Source organism: Nesoenas mayeri (genome assembly GCF_963082525.1).
Source record: "Nesoenas mayeri genome assembly, chromosome: 1".
In the NCBI taxonomy this organism is placed as follows: domain Eukaryota; kingdom Metazoa; phylum Chordata; class Aves; order Columbiformes; family Columbidae; genus Nesoenas; species Nesoenas mayeri.
In genome coordinates, this window is record NC_137541.1 from 75,932,546 (window position 1) to 75,952,845 (window position 20,300).

Below are 20,300 nucleotides of genomic sequence, written 5' to 3' on the forward strand. Positions count from 1 at the left end.
TTATATGGCAGTTGTCAATATATTCACTTTGCTGTTGGGCTCAACCTGCATTTGAAGAGGTCTTGACCTCCCTTATTACTTTTCTGTATGTTAAATCCCCATCAGGTTAGCATGGATTATACCCAGAACATCTAAGAGCCAATATATTCCCTAAGCATGATCAGCGTAAGTATAATTAAGCAGTATGGACCAGATCTTTATCTGGTAGCAATCAGTATAGCTTCTCTGAAGGCAAGAATAGATATCTATAATACTAGCGATGGAAATGGACCCTATTTCTTAACTGCTGTAGCCCTGCAGATGAGTTCCCAGTGAGTTTTAAGCCTTCATTTTGCCCATGGCTAATAAAGACCCTCTTTGGTGAGTATTTGTACGGCTGCATCTGAAGGACTTTGTATAGTCTGTAGATAGTCTCATAAGAGACTTTTAGCAAGAGCAGCTAGATGAAATGCTCTTAAAATTATTGAAAAATATATTAATTAAAACTGTGTGAATGCTCTTCTTTGCTGAAAACCTTATAAACATTTATCCATCCATGGTGTCTAGGGTGGCAATATGCTGACATTTTCCGTTCCCTGGCTACAAGCCCCCACCAGCTCAGACCCTATACTTTCTGTTGCTGGCCTTCAGTAGCATTTAAAGGGTAGAACCGAACGCCCACATAAAAGACCTGATATCTGTGTTTCCACATCACAAAGCAGGCCGACAGGCACACCAGGGCTGCTATTAGGTTGAGAACCATCTGCAGAAGTAAGTACAGGTTGAGTGCGCTGGTGAGGCTGCCACAGTCAGCTGCGTCCTGGTAGACGAAGGTCCTACCAAGGGGGTCTGCAGTGTCCAGTTTGCAGTAACAGGTCTCGAGGATGGTATCACAGGTAAATTTTGTCATCTGCAAATAATGGTGTGCAGCAAAAGCCACGGCCAAAACACAGGCAACCAGAGCAAGGGCACTCAGGAGAAAATACATCACCTGAAAGAGAGAAAAAAACCCTATATATACTCTTTTTCCAGCCATATAGAGAAGGAGTAATGCAGAATGAATGCATGCACATATACTTCACAGGGAATGCATGCATTTAATAGACTATCTGCACATTGTGTGTTTCGGAAATTGCAAGGTCATCTCAAGAATGATTAATTCTACCTTGCATATTCTACATGAGTAGAATTTTACAGCCTGATAAGAGCACCAAAAAATCTGTGTCTCTATATGGCCAGAAGCTTTATAGAGCGGGAGAGAGTATCTTCCTCTACTGTTGTACCTGCATTGGCTAGACTTGCAGTCATCAGCTGAGATAAATTACTGCAGTTGCCTTGAAGCAGAGCTGAGCAGACTGAGGCTTGGGCTGACATATTATCCCAGGCTGTGCTGAGAAGTAGGTGTTTTTGAAACTTTGCTCATGTGTTATTCCCTGCTCTTGGCTTGCATGCCCTGAAAAATCTGATTTATATTTGCAAATCAGGCAGTGATCAATCCCTTCCAAAACTTGCCCCATAAAGGTGGAGCAGTCCTTGAAAGACATAAGAGAGCAGCGAGCACCTTTCACATCTCAGCGCTGCCCCTGCTACAGCATGAGAAGGACAAGGGTCTGTTTTGTCACCCTCCCTAAGGTGGCTTTTCTCAAGGGTAGCTATGCAGAGTCCACCCCCACAAACACATGGAAACTGGAAGCAATTCAGAGCCTTTGCCACCTCTGGTTGCACCTGAGACCTTTGGATATCAAAGCATATGGACTTTCCTTGCGTTTGGTAGCTGGAACTGGCAGTTGTTGTGCTGCACACAAAACATGTGTGAATGTATATTAAAATCATATCCTGTGTTTAGCCAAAATAGCATTTTTCGTTCTGCTCAGCACGGTAAAAACATTTATTTTTCTTGGCATCTTATCTGTCAGACACATGGCACGACTGGGTTTCTGTTATTTAAACAGGAGCTTCTCTCTCTCTCTCTCTTAACCTCAATACTGCAAGCAAACTATCAATATAAAAGTGTTTTTTATGACCTTGAAACTCCAAGTCTGTGTGTCTTAATAAAATTCACAGTCCTGGTGTTTTTTGTCTTATAACTAGAGTGTGAATCAATCTTTCTATTCAGTTGCCAGCCTGAAAAAAAAAAAAAATTGGGCTTATTGCAGATCTGAAAGCACTATATACATTTTCTTCCTGAAATCACCAAATTCTTACAGCACGATGTTCATTTCCAAGACTTGGCTACTATTAAATTTAATTATTTCCCCTGCAGTCTTAAACCAAGGGCAGCTTCAAAATAAGGGTGGCTCTTATTAAATGCAATTACTTTACCCCTGCAGCTTTCAAGGTAAAGGTCCATGGGAAAGGTGAAGCTGGAAAATGGGGACACCTCCTCATATAAAGCATAATGAAGCAAGCGCTGCTAACTGATGGGCCCTCCTCCGAACAAAGATGTGGTAATTTGTAGGCCTGTGACATTACTTTAAAATATGGTGCAAGTGTGTTTGATGGGGAAAACAAAAAATGGACAAACATTGACAACCACTCCTCTTCTCTGAGGGATGAAAGTTGTTCTGGGATGCAGAAGTCCTAATGGACTGGCTGGAAGTCTCTGGATTCAGACCAGCAGGAGACAGAATCAGGCCTTCCTAATAAATGAGACATTAAACCAAGACTACACGGTGTGCCCTGGCCTCCCTGGCAGGTATTTAATGTAGCTGCCAATTTCTATCTAAAGGCAGGACAAAGTAACATGAAATCCACAGCCTAAGCTACACTCTAGGTATGCTAAGCAGGAATTTGCCTGTTGTGTAGTTAAAGGGAAGGAAATCTCAGAATCCCTTTGAAACGCACTAAATACATGGGCAGCTCTTCCAGCAGTCCTCAGAGGTGAACAGAGATGCATGGGGACATAGGGCAATTTCCAAATAGCTTATTATTCTCACAAGATGTTTGCAGAGGAATCTCCCCATGAGCCGCTGAAAATGAACACATTTCCAAATACCAAAGGTGAGGCAAATGCAAATACTGCCTGTGAGGGAGCATAAGACAGCGAGTGCTGAGATCCCATCAGCAGATTAATCACATGCCAGACCTGGAGGCAAATTCAACATCACAAATACAACTGTGTAGTGAGCTCTGCCCAGGAACCAGAACTTGCCAATGTAAAACTGCTTTTTAACAGCCTCAGAGAGATAGGCACTGTGATGCTTAAATAGAGGAGAAATGGGAAGCAGGAAGAGACAGCACATGATGAGGTCAGAGCATGGCAGTTCATCCTCCTTCAGGCTCCTTATATGAGGAAGGACCATTTTAGCAATATTTCCTGGCAATAGTTTTGCTCTGTGCCAAAAAGAAAATAAATAAAAAAAATAACTTAAGATGGATCGAGTTCCTCATGGAAAAGGCTTCTCATAGTTCTCACAAGTGAAACCAGAAGGGTTCGAAGAGGTGGATCCAGGGGACCCCTTCTGAAGGTGGTGGTGGCTCAGGCACCAGCCTGTGCAGGGAACAGGAACCACAGTGTGTGTCATGGTGTGGGCTGCTGGGCCTGGGTGGGCAGGAGTAGAGGGTGTCATGCCACCCTGGGACGTGCCGTAACCAGCACCACACTGATCTGTCGAATGTTAGCAGATAGCCCAGCAAGTCCACAGGAATCTCAAGATGTGGGCTTTCCTTTTCTCTTTTATTTTATTATTATTATTTTTTAAAGAGAGAGGATCTCCCCTTTTAAATAGACTCGTAACATGCTACTTTGTGGTACTGCACAACAGGCTTCCAGTGGAAACAGAGATGGGGACAGGCATAAGTTCAGCCTGGCGTTTGCCATTGTCCCCACAAAAGGCAAAACCACCCTCTCAGACGTGGTGGTCTCCCTTTCTCATAGACGCATGGGGTGCTGTGGATACCTGCAGTAGTCTCAGTAAGGGACTTCTGCTGAAAGCAGTTCTAACACCTCCTTTTTTAACAGCATCCAGGGCTCATGCAAGTGTGAAGTGAAAGAAGCAGCTGTCGAGAGGGAGGAAGGCAGAAAGAACTGCATTGGGTCTCCTCCCGTTTCCCACCCCGAGGGAGTCACTCACAACCCAAGTTGCTGGGCTCTGTCTCATGATTGTAATTTTGCATCCTCAGCCTTGTTGCTGAACAGCTAATGTTGATTTTCTTTTCTGTTTGGACACAGACTTTAACTGACCTTTAACTGAAATATTCTCCTCTGCTCTGGTGAGACCCCATGTGGAGCATTGTGTCCAGCTCTGGAGCCCTCAGCACAGGAAAGGCATGGACCTATTGGAGAGGGGCCAGAGGAGGGACACAAAAATGATCAGAGGGCTGGAACAGCTCTGCTGTGAGCACAGACTGAGTTGGGGTTGTTCAGCCTGGAGAAGAGAAAGCTCCAGGGAGACCTTGTTACAGCCTTTCAGTACTTAAAAGGGGCCTATAAGAAAGATGGGGACAGATTTTTTTAGCACGGGTTATAATGACAAGACAAGGGGTGACAGTTTTAAACTAGAAGAGGGGAGATTCAGGCCAGGCATGAGTAAGAAATTTTTTACAATGAGGATGGTGAAACACTGGCCCAGGTTGCCCAGAGAGGTGGTAGATGCCCCATCCCTGGAGACATTCAAGGCCAGGCTGGATGGGGCTCTGAGCAACCTGATCTAGTTGAAGATGTCCCTGCTCATTGCAGGGGGTTGGACTAGATGAGCTTTGAAGGTCCTTTCCAACCCAAACTTTTCTATGATTCTACAATTCTATGATTTAAAGATCTGAGATGTGATACTGGAGATTTAGATGAGCCTTGTGTAAGCAAAGCCCCGGTGGAGACTTTTAGCTCCTACTTTGTTTAAAATAGATATGTGCATTGCAGCCCAAAAGTGGTTCATCTGGAGAGGCAGTGAGGAGAGGAGGCACTTTGGGATAGTGTGTCCCAGTGGGGATGTGGGACAAGAGAGATGAACATCCTGGGATTGATCAAGTTTTGTAGCATGCCACAATAGGAAATGCTGGGAAGGTGGATTATGGGGAGGAGGGTGCTTGGGGTAGCCAGCAGTCCATGAGCTATTTATTGAACCAGAAGTCTTTCAAGGGAGACTTTAGCTCTAATTCTGCCAGGTGATGATCACCTGGGGAGCACTTAAGAAATGTTTATTTTCTTGCAGGAGCGATGGCTCATGTTCCCCACTGTCAGGGCAGGTGGTGTTGCTAAGGGTGGCAGAAACAACTGAGCTGCCCAGCCCGACATGCCATTCCCACCATGGGAGATGACTCCCTTCCTGCTTAGATGCCAAGTTCAATTTAATGCTGCAGGGCAAGCAATAAAAAGGCTGGCGTGGCAGCTCCCGCCCAGCCCAGCATCTCCCTGGGCAGCCATAAGGCTTACTTGTGGGCGTAAAGGTGACAGGGTGAGAATGTAAAGGCAATCAAAGGGCAGAAACAATTGTTCTTCTTCTCCTTTTCTTTATGTAAGTACAGGAGAAGCTTGAGGGAGGCACAAAAGACACACCGGGGTCTAATTTCTAAGGGAGGATGAATGCTGGGTTTGAAAAGCCACTCCTTGCATTTGATTTCCTTCTGCCTTTCTAAGTTAATAATCACCGTTTCTTTGTGTTGCTTGTGTCGGTATTTTTCTTTGTTATTATGTGTCTGCAAAATATTAAGAGCCCTGAAAATTACAATAAGAAAGAAAAACAGACCAGAAAAACAGAGGTCCCATCTGGAATAAGCATTCTCAGCCTTTCTTTTCTAACCTTCATTGACCAGTGTCAATGAAGCACAGTTTTGGGGACTGAGGTGGGGCATGGTGCCTGATTTCTGCGCCTCTCTTGTGATGCTCAGCTGGGAATTTACTTCATTGAAGAATGCCAGTCCCCATGGTTTGCTAACACTTTCTCATGTTCACTAATGCCCAACCCTGACACAAGGCACCACATGCTGAGGTGCTCAGGAACAGCCTCTACCTCTGCCCTGTCATGAAGGTGGGCAGATAGAGATTTCCAGCCATACTTTTTAATTTGCCTGTGCCCACACAGTTTCTTATTTCATGGTGAGGAGCAAACCTGCTGGGAAGGTGCTGAGATGGTTCTTAGATCACATTCAAAATTAAAACTTCATTTAAGTGGACCGATTTTATGCCACCCTGTCACCCAGCTCTCTAGGCATATCTCTACTTCATCAGTAACCCACAACCTTTCACTGTATGCTTCCCCAATTATTCCACCTTTGTTGATCTGAATCTCTTTGATATTCTTAAAACATGGCAAATAAAAAGGTATCTTAGTCTGATTTGAAATTTTGTTATTAGAGTTTACCCTTTATACACTACAGTTTCTTCCTTAGCTGCCTGGAAAATAACAGAAAACCATTCTTGCATTTCAGGTGCATTTTCACTTCTTTTCATGTGGTCTTAAAAATATCCCCAGTATCAACTTTACTGATTATATTTAACAACATGAGAAGAAAAAGACATTTTTTAAAAAGTCAAGGTACCTTTACTGTGAACTGCACACACGTCTTCTCGTCAGGTTGGTACGAAATACAAAGCATAACAAATCCCACTAAAGACACCACACAGACCTGCAAGGGAAGATTTAAAATGTGTCAAAGTTAAAAACCAACCAACCAACCAAAAAACAAAAAACCCACCTCCACATAAAAAAACCCACCATTTTTTCAAGCCAAAACACCTTTCTCTGTTAGCAGGACTGTAACTCCAGGAGCAGTGTGTAAGTCATTTGAGTAGAGCCTACAGCCATGCACCTAAGAACCTCATGTGTAAATGCACTTGTGAGGAGGGAAGAGCTTTAACTTTCACTTTACAGACACCAAGGCACAAAAAAAACTTAATCAGAGTGACTTCTTGAATCAGACCTACAAAGACACATCCCAGAAATAGCCTCCCGGATGGGTTTCGAGGTTTTGTCCATGTAGCTAACTATCAAAAAGGAGCAGAAGGCATATGAAGTTGGGCTTGCAAGCCCCAAAAGCAACATCCTACATACCAGTGGATGCTGACAGGGTTTTTATGTCACCAGCACAGGTGGTAAATCAGCAATCACAGCTGCTGCTGGATAAGAAGCAGCACATTTTAGAGCAGAGACTTTCAGCCTCTTCCAGAGTGAACACCATACCAAAGAAGACATCTCCCCTGCAATCTGAGACTCCATTTTAGCCCTGTGGCAGTAGTTGCTGATGGCTAACAGCAATAGAAAAGTATTTATGCACTTTATTATTAATTTAGCCATCTGTATTATTAATTCTGAGACTGAGATTTATTTGCAGGAACAGATATTCACTGGTAGGCACTTTCCAGCCACATAAGGAGGGAAGCTCCTGCTCCAAGCAGCTAGCCCAATCAATACGATTTCCTTTTTAAAGGAGTGCTATTTGGCCCCGCCATGGTGCTAAGCACTCAACTGCCTTCCTCTCCCACATTTTTGGAGGACCAGTGAGCAGACTTCACAGGAGGAACACAGGACCTGCAGCTCTGAAACCAGACTGCTGCTTTCTGGCAGCTTCCTCCATGACAGGACAAGAGGAACCAGGTCCCCAGCACCCACTGAGGGCTGCCCGGGGCTGGATCAGGGCACACGAGGAGTCCCGACCTCAGCTGTGAAGGAAGAGAATGTTGTTGGTGGCTGGAGCTACTCTGGGAGCAATCCATGCGTGTTTGGGTTGTCTTGGAAAAATACGGGAGTCTATAGCATGCAGGTATTTTTAAATGCCACTTTGTATTGCACCTTTAAAAAGGCCCAGGTATGATGAGCCTTAGCTGATACCTTAGCTGACATGGGCCAGCGTGCTTCCAAAGGTGCTAAGGCTTGTCTTCATGCAGGGCTGGGAGCAAACTTTGGCCTCCTTTCTAGGAGCATCTTGATCATAAATGATAGCTATTACATTCCCAGTGATGACTGCAAGAATCTATACTTTTTTCCCCCTTCGTCTTCCTTTGAGGGTTTTGGACACTTCTCATTAATTTGAGGCTTTCTGCTTTCCCAGAGCAGTGGGGTTTGCCCTCTCGGTCCAGCCCTGGGTGCAAGTTGCCTTTGCTCAGGGGTGGAACTACTCCACGGAGATGCCTGCAGGAGTGTGGGGCTCCTTCACAGCCTCATCCCCGCCTGGTCGCTGCATGCTACGGCAGTGCTGTTCACATCCAGATCTCCAGCTCCACAGGGGACTGCTTGACCTGCAGCGAAAAATACATAACTGTCCTTTTAGGCAGCAATGGTTAAAACCATTTCTTTTATGATCCGATCCGTAAAATACTGAATTTTTCTTCATATCTGCATTGTTGGTGTAAGGCACTAGGCAGCAGCCCTCTAAAGGAAGAGTGCCTCTCAACACATGGATAGTCAAGTCCCTCAAGAACCTGCGTGATTAATAACACTTTTTCCCATAAAGTTTTATTTCATGTCATTGCAGTGGGACATGAATAGGAAGTATTGCCTCAGAACATTTCTAAAGAAAGCGTCAGTATTATTTACTCCTTTCTATGTCATGTGTATTTATATTCTAGTCCTATGACTTACACATGGCCTCCAATTTATTTGTTTTCTTCTTTTTATTGTTGACAGCCATAGCTGACAGTGTTGTCGGGGGAAAAAACAACCTTTCTTGTCAAAGGTCCTTCAGTGTTGGGTTTTTTTTTTGCCCTAGAGTGCTTCTGTGTGACTCAACCAGGTTTTATTTCTCAGGATTAATCGTCTATGTCCTTGGTGCCTTGCACTGTATATTAATCTTTTAATTCAATTAACATGCCCATAAAACTTAAATCTTAAGGAGATCATATCTCTAGTAATATCCAAATGATAAACTCCCTCAGTGGCAGTAGTGATTGAAGGAAAGAACTTGCAATGGGAACTAAAAAAAAAAAAAAAGAAAAAGCTTAAATACACTCATATAACGTTACATCCCCAAATTCATGTGAAATCAAAGGGGCTGCTCACATCAAAGCTAGACCTAAGTATCTTCAGAATCTGGTGCTGAAAGATCTTGTTATGAGCAATAAATCAGATTTGGTTTGCTTTAGCTACACCAGGGGGAATTTACACTGGCATGAACCAAGGGCCAGATTTGCCTCCAGGTTCCTCCCGTGAGACATCATGGGACTATGCCCGCTGTCCCATTCCTGTTCCCGTTTTCCCACAGAATGCTGACAGAGCTGCATTCATTTCGAGGGCAGAGTCGGATTCCGATGGTGGAATTTTCTCTCTACCATCATGTGCCTCGCACAACTTCTGCAAAAACCCTGCTGGCTTTAAATGTGGCAGGATCAGACCTCCCTCTTCAGAAAGCTTCTCATACAAAAGACTATCGTTTAAAAGGATTTCCATTCCAGCATGCGCTTTCTAAAGTTCCTCTAGGATTTAAATAATATACTCAGGGATACTTGAAGAGGCACATTTGTAGAGAGGTATTTATAAAAGATTACACTGGGTCAGGATTCTGGCAAGTCCTGGCTGGGATATTTCAGAAGGCTTAAGTATTTCTTTTATAACAATATACCAACATTTTTTTTTAACCAGAGAGGTGTATTTTTGTAAGTGATGGTAAAAAATAATGTTGCTGAGAATTATGACCCAGATATGTTTTACATTTCAGTTCTTTAAAGGTGAATTCACCCATTGGAGCAAACTGAAGTGTGGAACATTTATACAGAAAACAGCTTTATGCTTCTATTTTACACATTATTAATAGATCAGTTCTGAATTACACTTGTGAAATGCAGTAGAATAACTATAAAAATCCTGTGGTAAATACTCGTTAGGACTTGCTAAATGACTAAGACAGCTGCATTACAGCAGGCACGTTATGGATGCTGTTGATGCTGATTGCTAAGTAGCATTAGGTAATCCTGCGTCCTAGCGCTTCAGTAGCCATTGCAATATCCCAGCGTGAAGCATGTATTTCCTATGCCTTATTGACTAAGCACGCAACATAAAATGCGATTGAACTTGCTTTAGCACTTGCTTGCCACCAATCGATATGCATTTGTTATACAAATAAAATACATTCTATAAGAGCTGTAGAATAGTCGTTAATTAGACCAGGTCTTGTAACTGTTCTCTGGAAATCTATAAATATGCATTTCTATGCTGAGTAAATTTCAACTCAAGCTTATTTCAAGATTTTATACTTCTAAATTTTCCAGACAGACTAACACACCCTTTGCTGAATATGTGGTGATGTGAATGGTTATCCAAGGAAATAATTTAAATTTAGAAAAGTACTGTCTAGAAAAAGACTCAAATGTAATACAGATGTATTTAGGAAGGGTCCAGATTTAGTGTTGGTTAAGGTATACTCTGTGAAATCCTCCAGTTCACAATCCAGGAAAACAGCTGTTTACTGGAGCTGGCTGAAAAACTTTAAAGCTTATACTCTAGAAAAGTTTCAACACTATTTCTTTTTAGCAGGAAGCAGTAGATGTTCCTTCCATTGGGCAGAAACATCTCAGGGCTGAAAAGTGACTTAAGAATTCATTTTTTTTAAACCACAACCCAAATAGGAATAGGTATTTTCTAGGTTGCTCCCACCCTAAAAAGAGCTAGAACCTGATGTTGTGAGAACTGAATTAAGATGCTATAGATTGCAGCAGGACCTGACCCCAACCTCATTGAGGAGTGGGTCCCAGTTGATTTGCTTGGGAGAATCTCTGCACTCACAGAGATCTCGTGTGTGCACAGTCCTTGCCTCTTGGGGACTTTGGCAAACTGACTCTCCCTGTACACGCACACAGGCTGGCACAACTGGGTGTTTCTCACAGCTTGGAGCCTCACACACTGCTGTAAATTAGATGGTCCAACAGTGAGACTGCGACCATACCGCAACGTACATTCAGCACTTGCAAGGAGCATGCTTTTACACATCTTGATCACCTTAAAACCAGAACTCAAGTAGTAAAGAAGAAGATAAATCTCAAGGTAGCCAACCCTGTCCCTTCCACTAAACCTATTACACTTCTGAAAAGAGTCACGGGTGAGAAAAAAAGGCTCATCATCTCCAACAGGAACAAACACAGGTGGCAATGCAGAAGGGCATTTGGACAAACCTACGGACATTGCAAATCAGTAAGGACCATGAGGCTCAGAGCAAGGGAGCCTCTCTCCCTATCCTCACTTCCCTGCACCTCACTTGCTTTTGGTCCTGCAAGGACTCAGCACAAGGTGTATGAGCAGCACAAGGACACTCCATGGTAGTGACGAAGATGGTTATGTAACGTACAGAACTGAAGGGGAATATGAACACATAGGGCACAAATTTCCGCTGTGGTTTGCATTCATTATCTTTGCACGTTGACATATTAATGTGGTTTGCTTCATTTCAACAGATTTCAAAACCACAGATCGCTCTAATCCGTCTGCATCTTTCCCTTGTATGTTTGTGAAAGTGGTTTTTCTTTTCTTGCTACACTTTTAGTCCAGGAGTTGCTATAGAATAGGTGGTTTTCTCCAGCAAAGAGCTTTCTTCCCAGAGAAAACCCTGGGAAACCCTGGCATGTGAAGCTGGTAAAGCGGGAGATCTGGAAACACCCACGAAAACATGATGGAAGGAGGCAAAAACCTAGTTCAGGGGAGCACCTTGGGTCTATGCCACAACACAAGACAAATGCTGCAAACACTCACAAAGACATACTATAGCTCATTCGCTCTTCATGTGCGGAGCGTGGCTAAGACTGCCACATGAACACGTCTCACGATGTGAGCTGTGTCCATGATTATGAAGCTATGGCAAACCATCATCTCTATAGTCATAAGATTGCCTAGTCTGAGGAAACCTGTTTGAACAATCTTCCTCTCTGAATCTCACCTAGGCTTTTTGCACAACCATAACCCAGCCAGGAACTCTGTTTCCCTCCCTCCTTCCCCTTGAGGCTATAGCTGGAACAGGGGTCTAAAACACAGAGGAGTCCAGCATTAGATACTTGGCCAGGTATCACACAGAGCTCTGCTGTGCAGCTACCTTCTCAAACCATTCTTTGAAAATATTTCACCATTTCTTCCCATCAAAGTTTTCCACTCTGTACCTGATCAAAATAAAAGTATGGATTTCAGCTAATCAGGCATCAATGCATAGTTACTCTTAGAAAATGATGAGATTTAATGGCAGGCAGCTCTGAAGAACACAGCTCTGATGCTGCATACGTACATGGCAATAAACAAGCACTGGAAACGTCACCAGAGCATATTTCATGCAGCCTACCTCATTGCATTTCATCCAGAGTTTCACATACTTTGGAGACGGTGCAATTAAATACCTAAACTTGGAGGCTGTTCTTGAAGGCTGTCCTCTCTCAATCTTTTTGATGTTTTCCCACGGCCAATTGAAGCTACATTGTTTAAGAACTGGATGCCTGCATGACTATAATTTCCACTAGCTGCTTCGATGGCACTAGTTTTTAAGTGTTATCTTTCATTATAAATTGAAATCTGCTTCCCTAATAGCAAGCAAAAGTTAAAAACCCAGAAAGGCTGTATAGGAGGTAAAGTCTGACTGAAAGCCACCTCCACAATTGCTGCAGGAAAAGGTGTCAAAAGCAACAACAACAAAAAACCAGCAAGGGGCCAGGTCTAACAATAAAGTGTCTCTCCTCTTTCAGGCTTTAAAAGGGAAGACATTTCAGGGGTTTTTAAATAACACAGTCATCCCCCATGTCAATATGGAAGGGGGTTGGTTGCCTCCTGCTCTAGCTGGGGATGCTTCCCAATTATTGACCTTGTCTAGGAAGATAAAAAGGTTACCTCACACATAAAGTGGTTGTCTGATGTTTGGCACGGCCACCACCATGCAGCCACAGCATCCGGCCTCATGGAAAAATGCTACATCCAGCAGGTGGGAGGATCCAGAAACAGAGAGACAAGGGAGGCTGATGGGGGCTTACCCATATGGATTTGTCTCATTTTATTGTGTGAGGGACCACCTGCAGAAAGGCTTTTAGGTGGGAACATCTACAGAGCCTCATCTGTGGGGAAACTGTCAGAGACAACATGGCCCTTGAATTGTTTTGTGACAGTGAGACAGGGAAACTATGTACACTATGGGAACAGCTACAGGTACAGCAAGCCCCTTCTGGTCCACAAGAGTGCAGGTCTAGCCAACCATAGATAATAATCAGGTTGCACTTAACCCCAGTTTCTAATTTATATCACTTTATGGCACAGAACTGTCCTTTTTTTTTTTTTCCCTGTAAAAATGCTTCATTCTTTCAGCATCTGTCTCATAACAATGTTCTCAAAGCTTCTGTTCCATGGTTACACATGCCACCACCATTGTACCCATTTTCAGGACGAAAATTCAAACCCCTGCCTTCTCTCTGACACCAGCTTCTTCCATTGCAAAAATCCAGCCTAATTTTAAGGGCCTTGCTGCTTCCCTGGGAACTGGGGATGCCAGAGCAACTTTTCCGAGAGCTGTCCGAGCCAAAGAGGGTTGCTGGGAGCTTGTCACACCACCTTCCTGTCCTTCCAGCCTCAAAGCAACACAGACCCTGACAAGCTACTGAGGCAGAGGCTGGGTCAGCACTGCCTGTTGCAGGCAGCACTGTTGATTTTGGCACTCAGGTTTACCAGCCCACAACCACGTGCTGAGTCAGTGGCAGGACCCGCTGTCTGAGTCAGACTCTCATGCAGAAGTACAGCAGTTAAACAAACATCTCAATTATCAGCAGCTGATAGGGATACGCAGCATCGGGAGATAGTCCTGTCTGTTTGCTACCCATGTTGTACTAACCATCAAAAGATCTTCGAAGCATGAAAACCAGCCAAATTCCTCCGCCAGCCCTGTCCTATGGAGGGGTTGTCCTGCACCATTCCCTTATGCTGCCTCGTGACACATTTGCTTTTCCCCCTCATCTACTGAAAACCATTCCTTGCAGCTGGGTTTTCCAGCCATGGTGAGATCTTAATTTATGTCACCTATACTTGTCTACGAGCTGCTCAAAGCAAAGGATTTTTTTCCTTTGGTGAAGGTTTTGGTTTAATTTTTTTACAGGTACTTTAAAAAAATATATGAAAACTTGAAGACACATAAATAGTTTTGACCACAGGTAAATGAAGGATAATTAAATTGCTTTTTCAGTTGGAAGTCTGCCTGCCTTTCACACCACAAAGCACCACATCAGAGAAGCCAGTGCTTGAATGGTACAGCCAAAAGGTAACAAGGCATGGCTAGCCCCTGGGTTAAGCTCAGGGACCCTCTGGCCCCAGGAAACACTTGGGGAGATGTGACCCTGAAGGCTCCAAGCAGCAAGTAGGATCAGAGTTCATAGGCTGGGGACTCGGCCCATGGAAGGTCTTTTGAGACAATTTTAGTAATAAGCTAAATGACAGCTGGAGCCACAGTTGCTGTCTTGAGCTGCTTGAGAAACAGATTCTTTAAAAAATACTTCTAAAATCCCAGTTTTATTTACATCCATGTATAAATGTATTTTAAATAACTTTCCGACAGAAATAATACACACCCTGGATTATGATTTCTGATGAGCATTTTTGTAACAATCTAAACTGCCCAAGTCTGTAAAATGGGTCTGAAAGGGAGCTCTCCTGTGAAAACTGATACTCTCTAGTTTTAATCACAGTGGAAATAATCTAATAGCAGAATTTTTCAAGGAGAAATACATCGTTTATTCGTCTGAGTGTCAAAAGGCCACAAGCTAATGAAAAAGAGTGAAAAGGATACCATTAATGTGTACTGCTTCTGCAACGCTTTTTATCCTAGGATCTCGAAGCAAGGGGTGACTGATAGCCATTATTAACCCCACTTTACAGGGGAAATAACAAAGTCTTAGCAAGGTTAAGTAACTTGCCCAAAGCTACGCAGCAAGTCAGTGGCAAGACACATGAAAAAATAAAGCCCCACACTTCTGGGTAAAGAGTTTGTCCAAACTCCTTCAAAACAGCAAGAAGGAAGAGGGTGCTGGGGTGGTCCAGCCTGCAGTTTCAAGTGCTCGGGACAGGTCTCATGGAGGAGCCTGACAGGTGCTTCAGACCTGGGTACCTTCACTATAAATGGCTACAGGTAGGAGAAATGGATGCCACCTTCACTGTTTTAATTGCATTTATTTCCCTGTCCCTAGCAATGTGGGAGAGGCATTTTACAGGGAATAGGCCGCTGAAGCTGAAGCAGAAGTGATAAATCACATAGGCTTTGTGGTTCCTGTCCATAAACCTTTCCTTTGGTTTCTGACTAATGCCTCACAGATTTTGGATGAAATACATTTCAAACTAGTAGGTTTTAACCTGGTTCCATGGTGGAACACTTCTGATGCAATGCAAACTGTATTGTTTCCTTCTGCAGGAGCTGCAGGAGGGAATGTCTGGTGCCAGACACCTCTTGGAGGGGACCCTTTTGGTGTCAGGGGCCTCCTCTGCTCCCCAGCAGCAGATCGTTTGCCACATTTATTCCACAGGGTGGTGAACCCAATCCCTGGTCTGTGCTATCCTCACAAACCTAGACGGTCAGGTTTTGAACTGGTTTAGTTCAGACTGCCTTGCATAGTTTTCCTCAGTAGCCTTTTACTCTACCTGCTTCTCTAAAGATGTTCCTTTTCATTCAAGGTAATGCACTAAAGCACTTGATTTTCAGCAAGGAACAGTGTCACCATTTTGCCACTAATAAAGAAGGAAAAAAAAATCTTTCAATCAATCAGGGTCTCTTTAACACATTAGCAATTTTCCTTCATTTTTCTGTCACCCTGCATTAACAGCCATGGGGTCAAATCCAGCCCTGGTGTAATTCCAAAGGAGTAACACTAGGAATGAGCTTCACCCATTATCTCTAATGTTGCTAAAAAGGTCTCAATAATAGATTTTTTAAGTTCTTGATTCTGAATACTAATCAAGTCCTCTAAAAAGAGCACTTGAGTGGGATGCTACTAAAACAAATATGCTCTGGTATTTTACACCACATCTTTCTGTTCTGTTGCTCATTTCTGTGTAAATGAATGAGTTTCAGGAAGTCCCTTTCTGCCACAACATTTGTTCTCAAGCAGTGTGTGGGTCACCCATCCTCTACCTATATGCCCTCCATGCAGCCTCCCGCAGCAGCCCAAGAGCCAGCCACATGTAGGATGTCCTAGCCAAGGTTCCTCCTTTATGGACCAGCTTCCCCCCCAGCTTTTTGGATGTAGGTCTTAAGCACAATCCTCACCACAGCTCACCAGCTGCAGCCTGTGACCCATACACCCAGAAACTCCAGCTCAGCAGCTCCTGGCCATCTCCATCCAATGTCCCAGTGGGCACCAAGTAGCTCCATGGAGACATCAGAGCACAAGAACAAAGTAAATGCAGCATCATGTCGTACCTCCTGCATTTTGCCTCTGAAATATATGCTTTGCATTACTCCTGTGGTACATTGGCCATGGCCAGTGATCTACACGTGCTCTCTTGCTGGGAGGATCTGGGTCTGCACCACCACCTCCACCTCTCCTTTCTAACACTGATTTCACTCTTATCACTTTCTCTGTGGGCATCAGACACCTCTTTCCCTACTGCTTTAGGCTGAGGGTGCAGGAGAGCAGTGTGGTTCCCCAGGAACCTGCCTGGCCGTGTGCCCCCGGTACACGGTCCCTGCCATCACCTCAACAGCAAGCAGAGTGGCCACCAAAAGCCATTGTGAGCTAGGAAGGAGTCAAACTGCACTTAAATGTGCTGGTGGCTCAACATCACACCAAAGTCCCCAAGGTGAGAGTGACCGTCTGACTCAAACCATAGGTATTATAGTCCATCCCCACAGGTCCCTATCAACATTGGCAAATAACGACAGAACCTGAGGGAATGTCAGGAAGATGTGCCAGGGGAGGTTTAGGTTGGACATTAGGAAAAGGTTCTTCCCCCAGAGGGTGTTGGAGCACTGGAACAGGCTCCCCAGGGAGGTGTCACGGCCCCAAGCCTGACAGTGTTCAAGAAGAGACTGGACAAGGCCCTCAGACACATGGTGTGAACTGTGGGGTTGTCCTGTGCAGGGACAGGAGTTGGACTCCATGATCCTTGTGGGTCATCCTTGTCGGTCCCTTCCAACTCAGGACATCCTATGATTCTCTACCTGCAGCCCACAGAGTCCAGGTCTCAAAAACTGGGGCAGCCTGTAAACATGAAGCAAAACAAAGCTCTCACCCCCATAGCCAGCATAGTCCCAGAAGGTGTGTTCCCCCAGGGGTTATCCTGGCTGACTGATGAGTGCAAAACGTGACCACCACGGCTGAGAGCTGATTTTGAGTTGTGAGTTAGCTCAGGAATACACATAGAAAATTGTGGCTGTTTTTCAGGGGGAAACTCTGAAAGGGACTGAGCTTTGCCTCACATGGGCATCTAAATGTCGCTACTGCCTGCAGCTGCTGGTAAAAACAAGAGGAGTTAGAGCTCAGTCTTCAGAAAGTAGTGACTTTAGTGGTATTTCAGGCCTCCCTGAGGGAGATCAGGCATATGTGTATGTCTCCCATGGATGCCGTTTGGACACTGGTGACGTTCATATGGGCTGGGGGCTACTTTCATGGCTTCTTTCACATTCCTGGCCATACACTAGTTCTGTCCAGCTCACTCTTTCTGCAGTTTTTTCTAGTGAAAAAGCTATTTCAAACCTGGGATACTAATAGTGCTGTCTGGAAAAGACATAATCTGACCTCCAGAATCCCCAAAATAAACAAGAGGAGTGAAAATGTCACATGCTGCTATTTTATAACACATACTCCCCCCTGGCTTGTAACAGTGAAAACCCCGGGAGGAAGTTCTCCTCCCAAGCAAGGGCAGGCTCTCACCCCGCAAAACATCGCCGAACTCTTAGATACCTCTTCAGTAGGAAGAGAAAGAAGAAGGGGGAGATGAGTAAGAGGAGCTTTTCCTTTGGGAGCTCAGGCCCTGCTCCTTCCGCTCTTGGGAGGGTCACCCAGCAGGATTATTAATACAGCAAACCCCAAACAGTTCAAGTGTTCAGATAATGCTCCAACTAGCAAGGAATTACGTTTACAGGAGATGCTCCCATAGCTGTTTAGCACATTGAGAAATATTTTCTTTAAGTACCTAAACATGAATTTATTTGCTGGGAGTTTTTACAACACCCAAAACAGTGCTAACACATCGGTATATATTTTCCCAAAGCCTGCTGCCTGGGGATAAGAACCTGCAGACTGAATTGCATCCACGGCACATGCCAGGGTCATCATCCCCGACCCTGTCTCTCCACAGGCAAACAGCACGTCCCCGAGCACACGGGGCCCCAAGCAGGGCCACACCACACACAGCACCGAGACCCTCACAACTCCTCCCCACCTCTGCAGGAGCAGCCACTGCTGGGGACCAGCCCGGGCTTCCCCACCAGTGGTGCCTCCTATTTACGCCCAGCAGGACCCTGCCCTTTACGCCGTCCCTGCCTGCCCATGCGGCAAGGCTGATCTGTCACTCGAAACTGCATGTGACTTGGTGAGAGCCACCTGCGGGCCCTGGGACGGGTCCCCCTTTCCCTGCCACATTGCCCACCCACCAGCCCCGTCCCCCTCCCCACAGACACGTGCAGTCTCTCCCTCTGCTGGAGGAGAAGTTGGGGAGGGGTGGGCAGGAAGGGGGTTAAATCACAGCGGTTCTTCGACACAGAGCAGCAAGGAAGGTCAACAGCCAGCCATTCCTCTCCTCTCACTATTACCAATGCACCCAGCTAAAAGTTGCAAGTTATAGAGTTATGCTCTCACTTCAAAAACCTGATTGTTATGGTTTGGTGGGGAAAGAGGGAAGGCAGCATAAGTAATCACCGTTTTTTTCAGCATCACTAGGCAGGAGATCACTGCAAAGCACAAGCTAATACATACACCTAGTGAAGAGCAACCCTGTATTTTATTTAGGGTCTGTTGAATATTTTAAGGAAGAATACGAAAGCTTGTGTTATTCTGCAGGAGCGGTTTCCTTGGAAAAGTATACCCAGACTTTTAATCCTAAGAATATTTATAGTTAGCATAACTCAAATGGTGTTATGCATGCAGTTGGTTAGTTTAAAGTGGAGCGTCATGCAGCTTGCATTAATGTTGGCAAAGGCACTGTATGGAGAAACAGACTTTATGCTTACAATTATCCCAGCCCAATATGGAGTGTCTCTGACTAGCAGAGAAGAACTGATGCCTGCCATAAGGAAGCCCAGCACTGTTACAGAGATGCCTAATGCCAGCTGCAACAAAGCAAACAGCAGCGGGAAACGGCAGCCACAACAAGTGTGAGATTCCTCCTCCTGGCCAGTTTTGGGATCCCCCTTGGCTTTCTTCTGCTTCTTTTTCTTCTTCATCGCGGGCTCCTGCGCTTTGCTCAAGTCGGTGCTTTTCTCCCCTTCAGGTGCCTTCCCTGTCTGGCTCTGGTTATTCAGGGACGTGCCGTGCTGTGGTTTCTTCTCCTCCTTCTTTCCCATGATGATGAACTTTAGGTTTTCACGTGCGTGTGTGTACGCACGCTGATGGGAGTGTGAGTTTTTTTGCCCCCCGAAGCTTCGCTTTGTGCTGGCTGAGCTGTTCCCGGTATTTGAATCAAGAAGGCTGAACAAATATGGAAAACATTTGGAGCAGATTGTCAGAGCTTCGAAATGCCACATATAGCCCAGAGAAGAGGGGGATTCAAGGGGGGTAGCGAACTGCCAACGTGCAGTCTCCGGCTCTGCACGGGGTTTGGCTGTGCACACAGGGCTGAGCACGCATCTGCCGCCACGGCTGCATCGCTGTGAGCACACACGTGGGTGCGTGCTCGTGGAGGAGCCAGGCAGGCAAGCAGCATGCAGAAAGCCTGCATCGCCAGCTGATGAACAGGAGGGAACTCTGTCTCAGCAGGGAGGCGGGAGTGATCAGGTGCCTGTGTCTGTGTGAGCACTGAGCAGGCAGGTAGGAGCTCATCACGTCGTGGCTCTCCTGGGGAAGACTGGCACGTAGAGCAGAACTCAGCACACCCACGCAGCACCAGGCACACAACGGGCACGTTTCATGCACTGGCTGAATCAGATGGAATGGGTGCATCTCACTGGGAGAGAGCTGACTATGTGCATGGAAAGTATGAAATTAACACAAACAAAAATTCAAATTAGTACCCTGGGGAGTCAAAAGGAATCCTGTCTCTTCCCCGAAGATGCAAAAGCACAGCTAGGCATGTTTTATGATGAGGTAGACCAGGAACTAGCAACGAGGGTGGTGCTGCTGTGCAGGTACTGGTAGCGTATGGAGCTGAAAATCTGCTGAGAGTGTTTCCAGGGCTGCAAGTTGTCCACGCCAGGAAGATTATTTATGTTACCTAACTGAGAGAGGGATTTCTTATTGTGGACATGTGGTCACTGCACTTTTTCCATACTTTGGCTCACTCTGGTGCTTGGGGACA

The 20,300-nt window shown here is 45.1% G+C and overlaps 1 protein-coding gene across 1 annotated transcript; it reads right to left on the minus strand.

Moving 5' to 3' along the window:
* Positions 1 to 604: 604 nt before the first annotated feature.
* Positions 605 to 19,530, minus strand: SSPN (sarcospan; the record flags this gene model as incomplete). Its single annotated transcript, XM_080359716.1, has 3 exons — positions 605 to 970; positions 6,457 to 6,543; positions 19,018 to 19,530. 3 exons carry the CDS (start codon positions 19,528 to 19,530, stop codon positions 605 to 607), a joined length of 966 nt encoding a protein of 321 aa, XP_080215842.1.
* Positions 19,531 to 20,300: the final 770 nt, after the last annotated feature.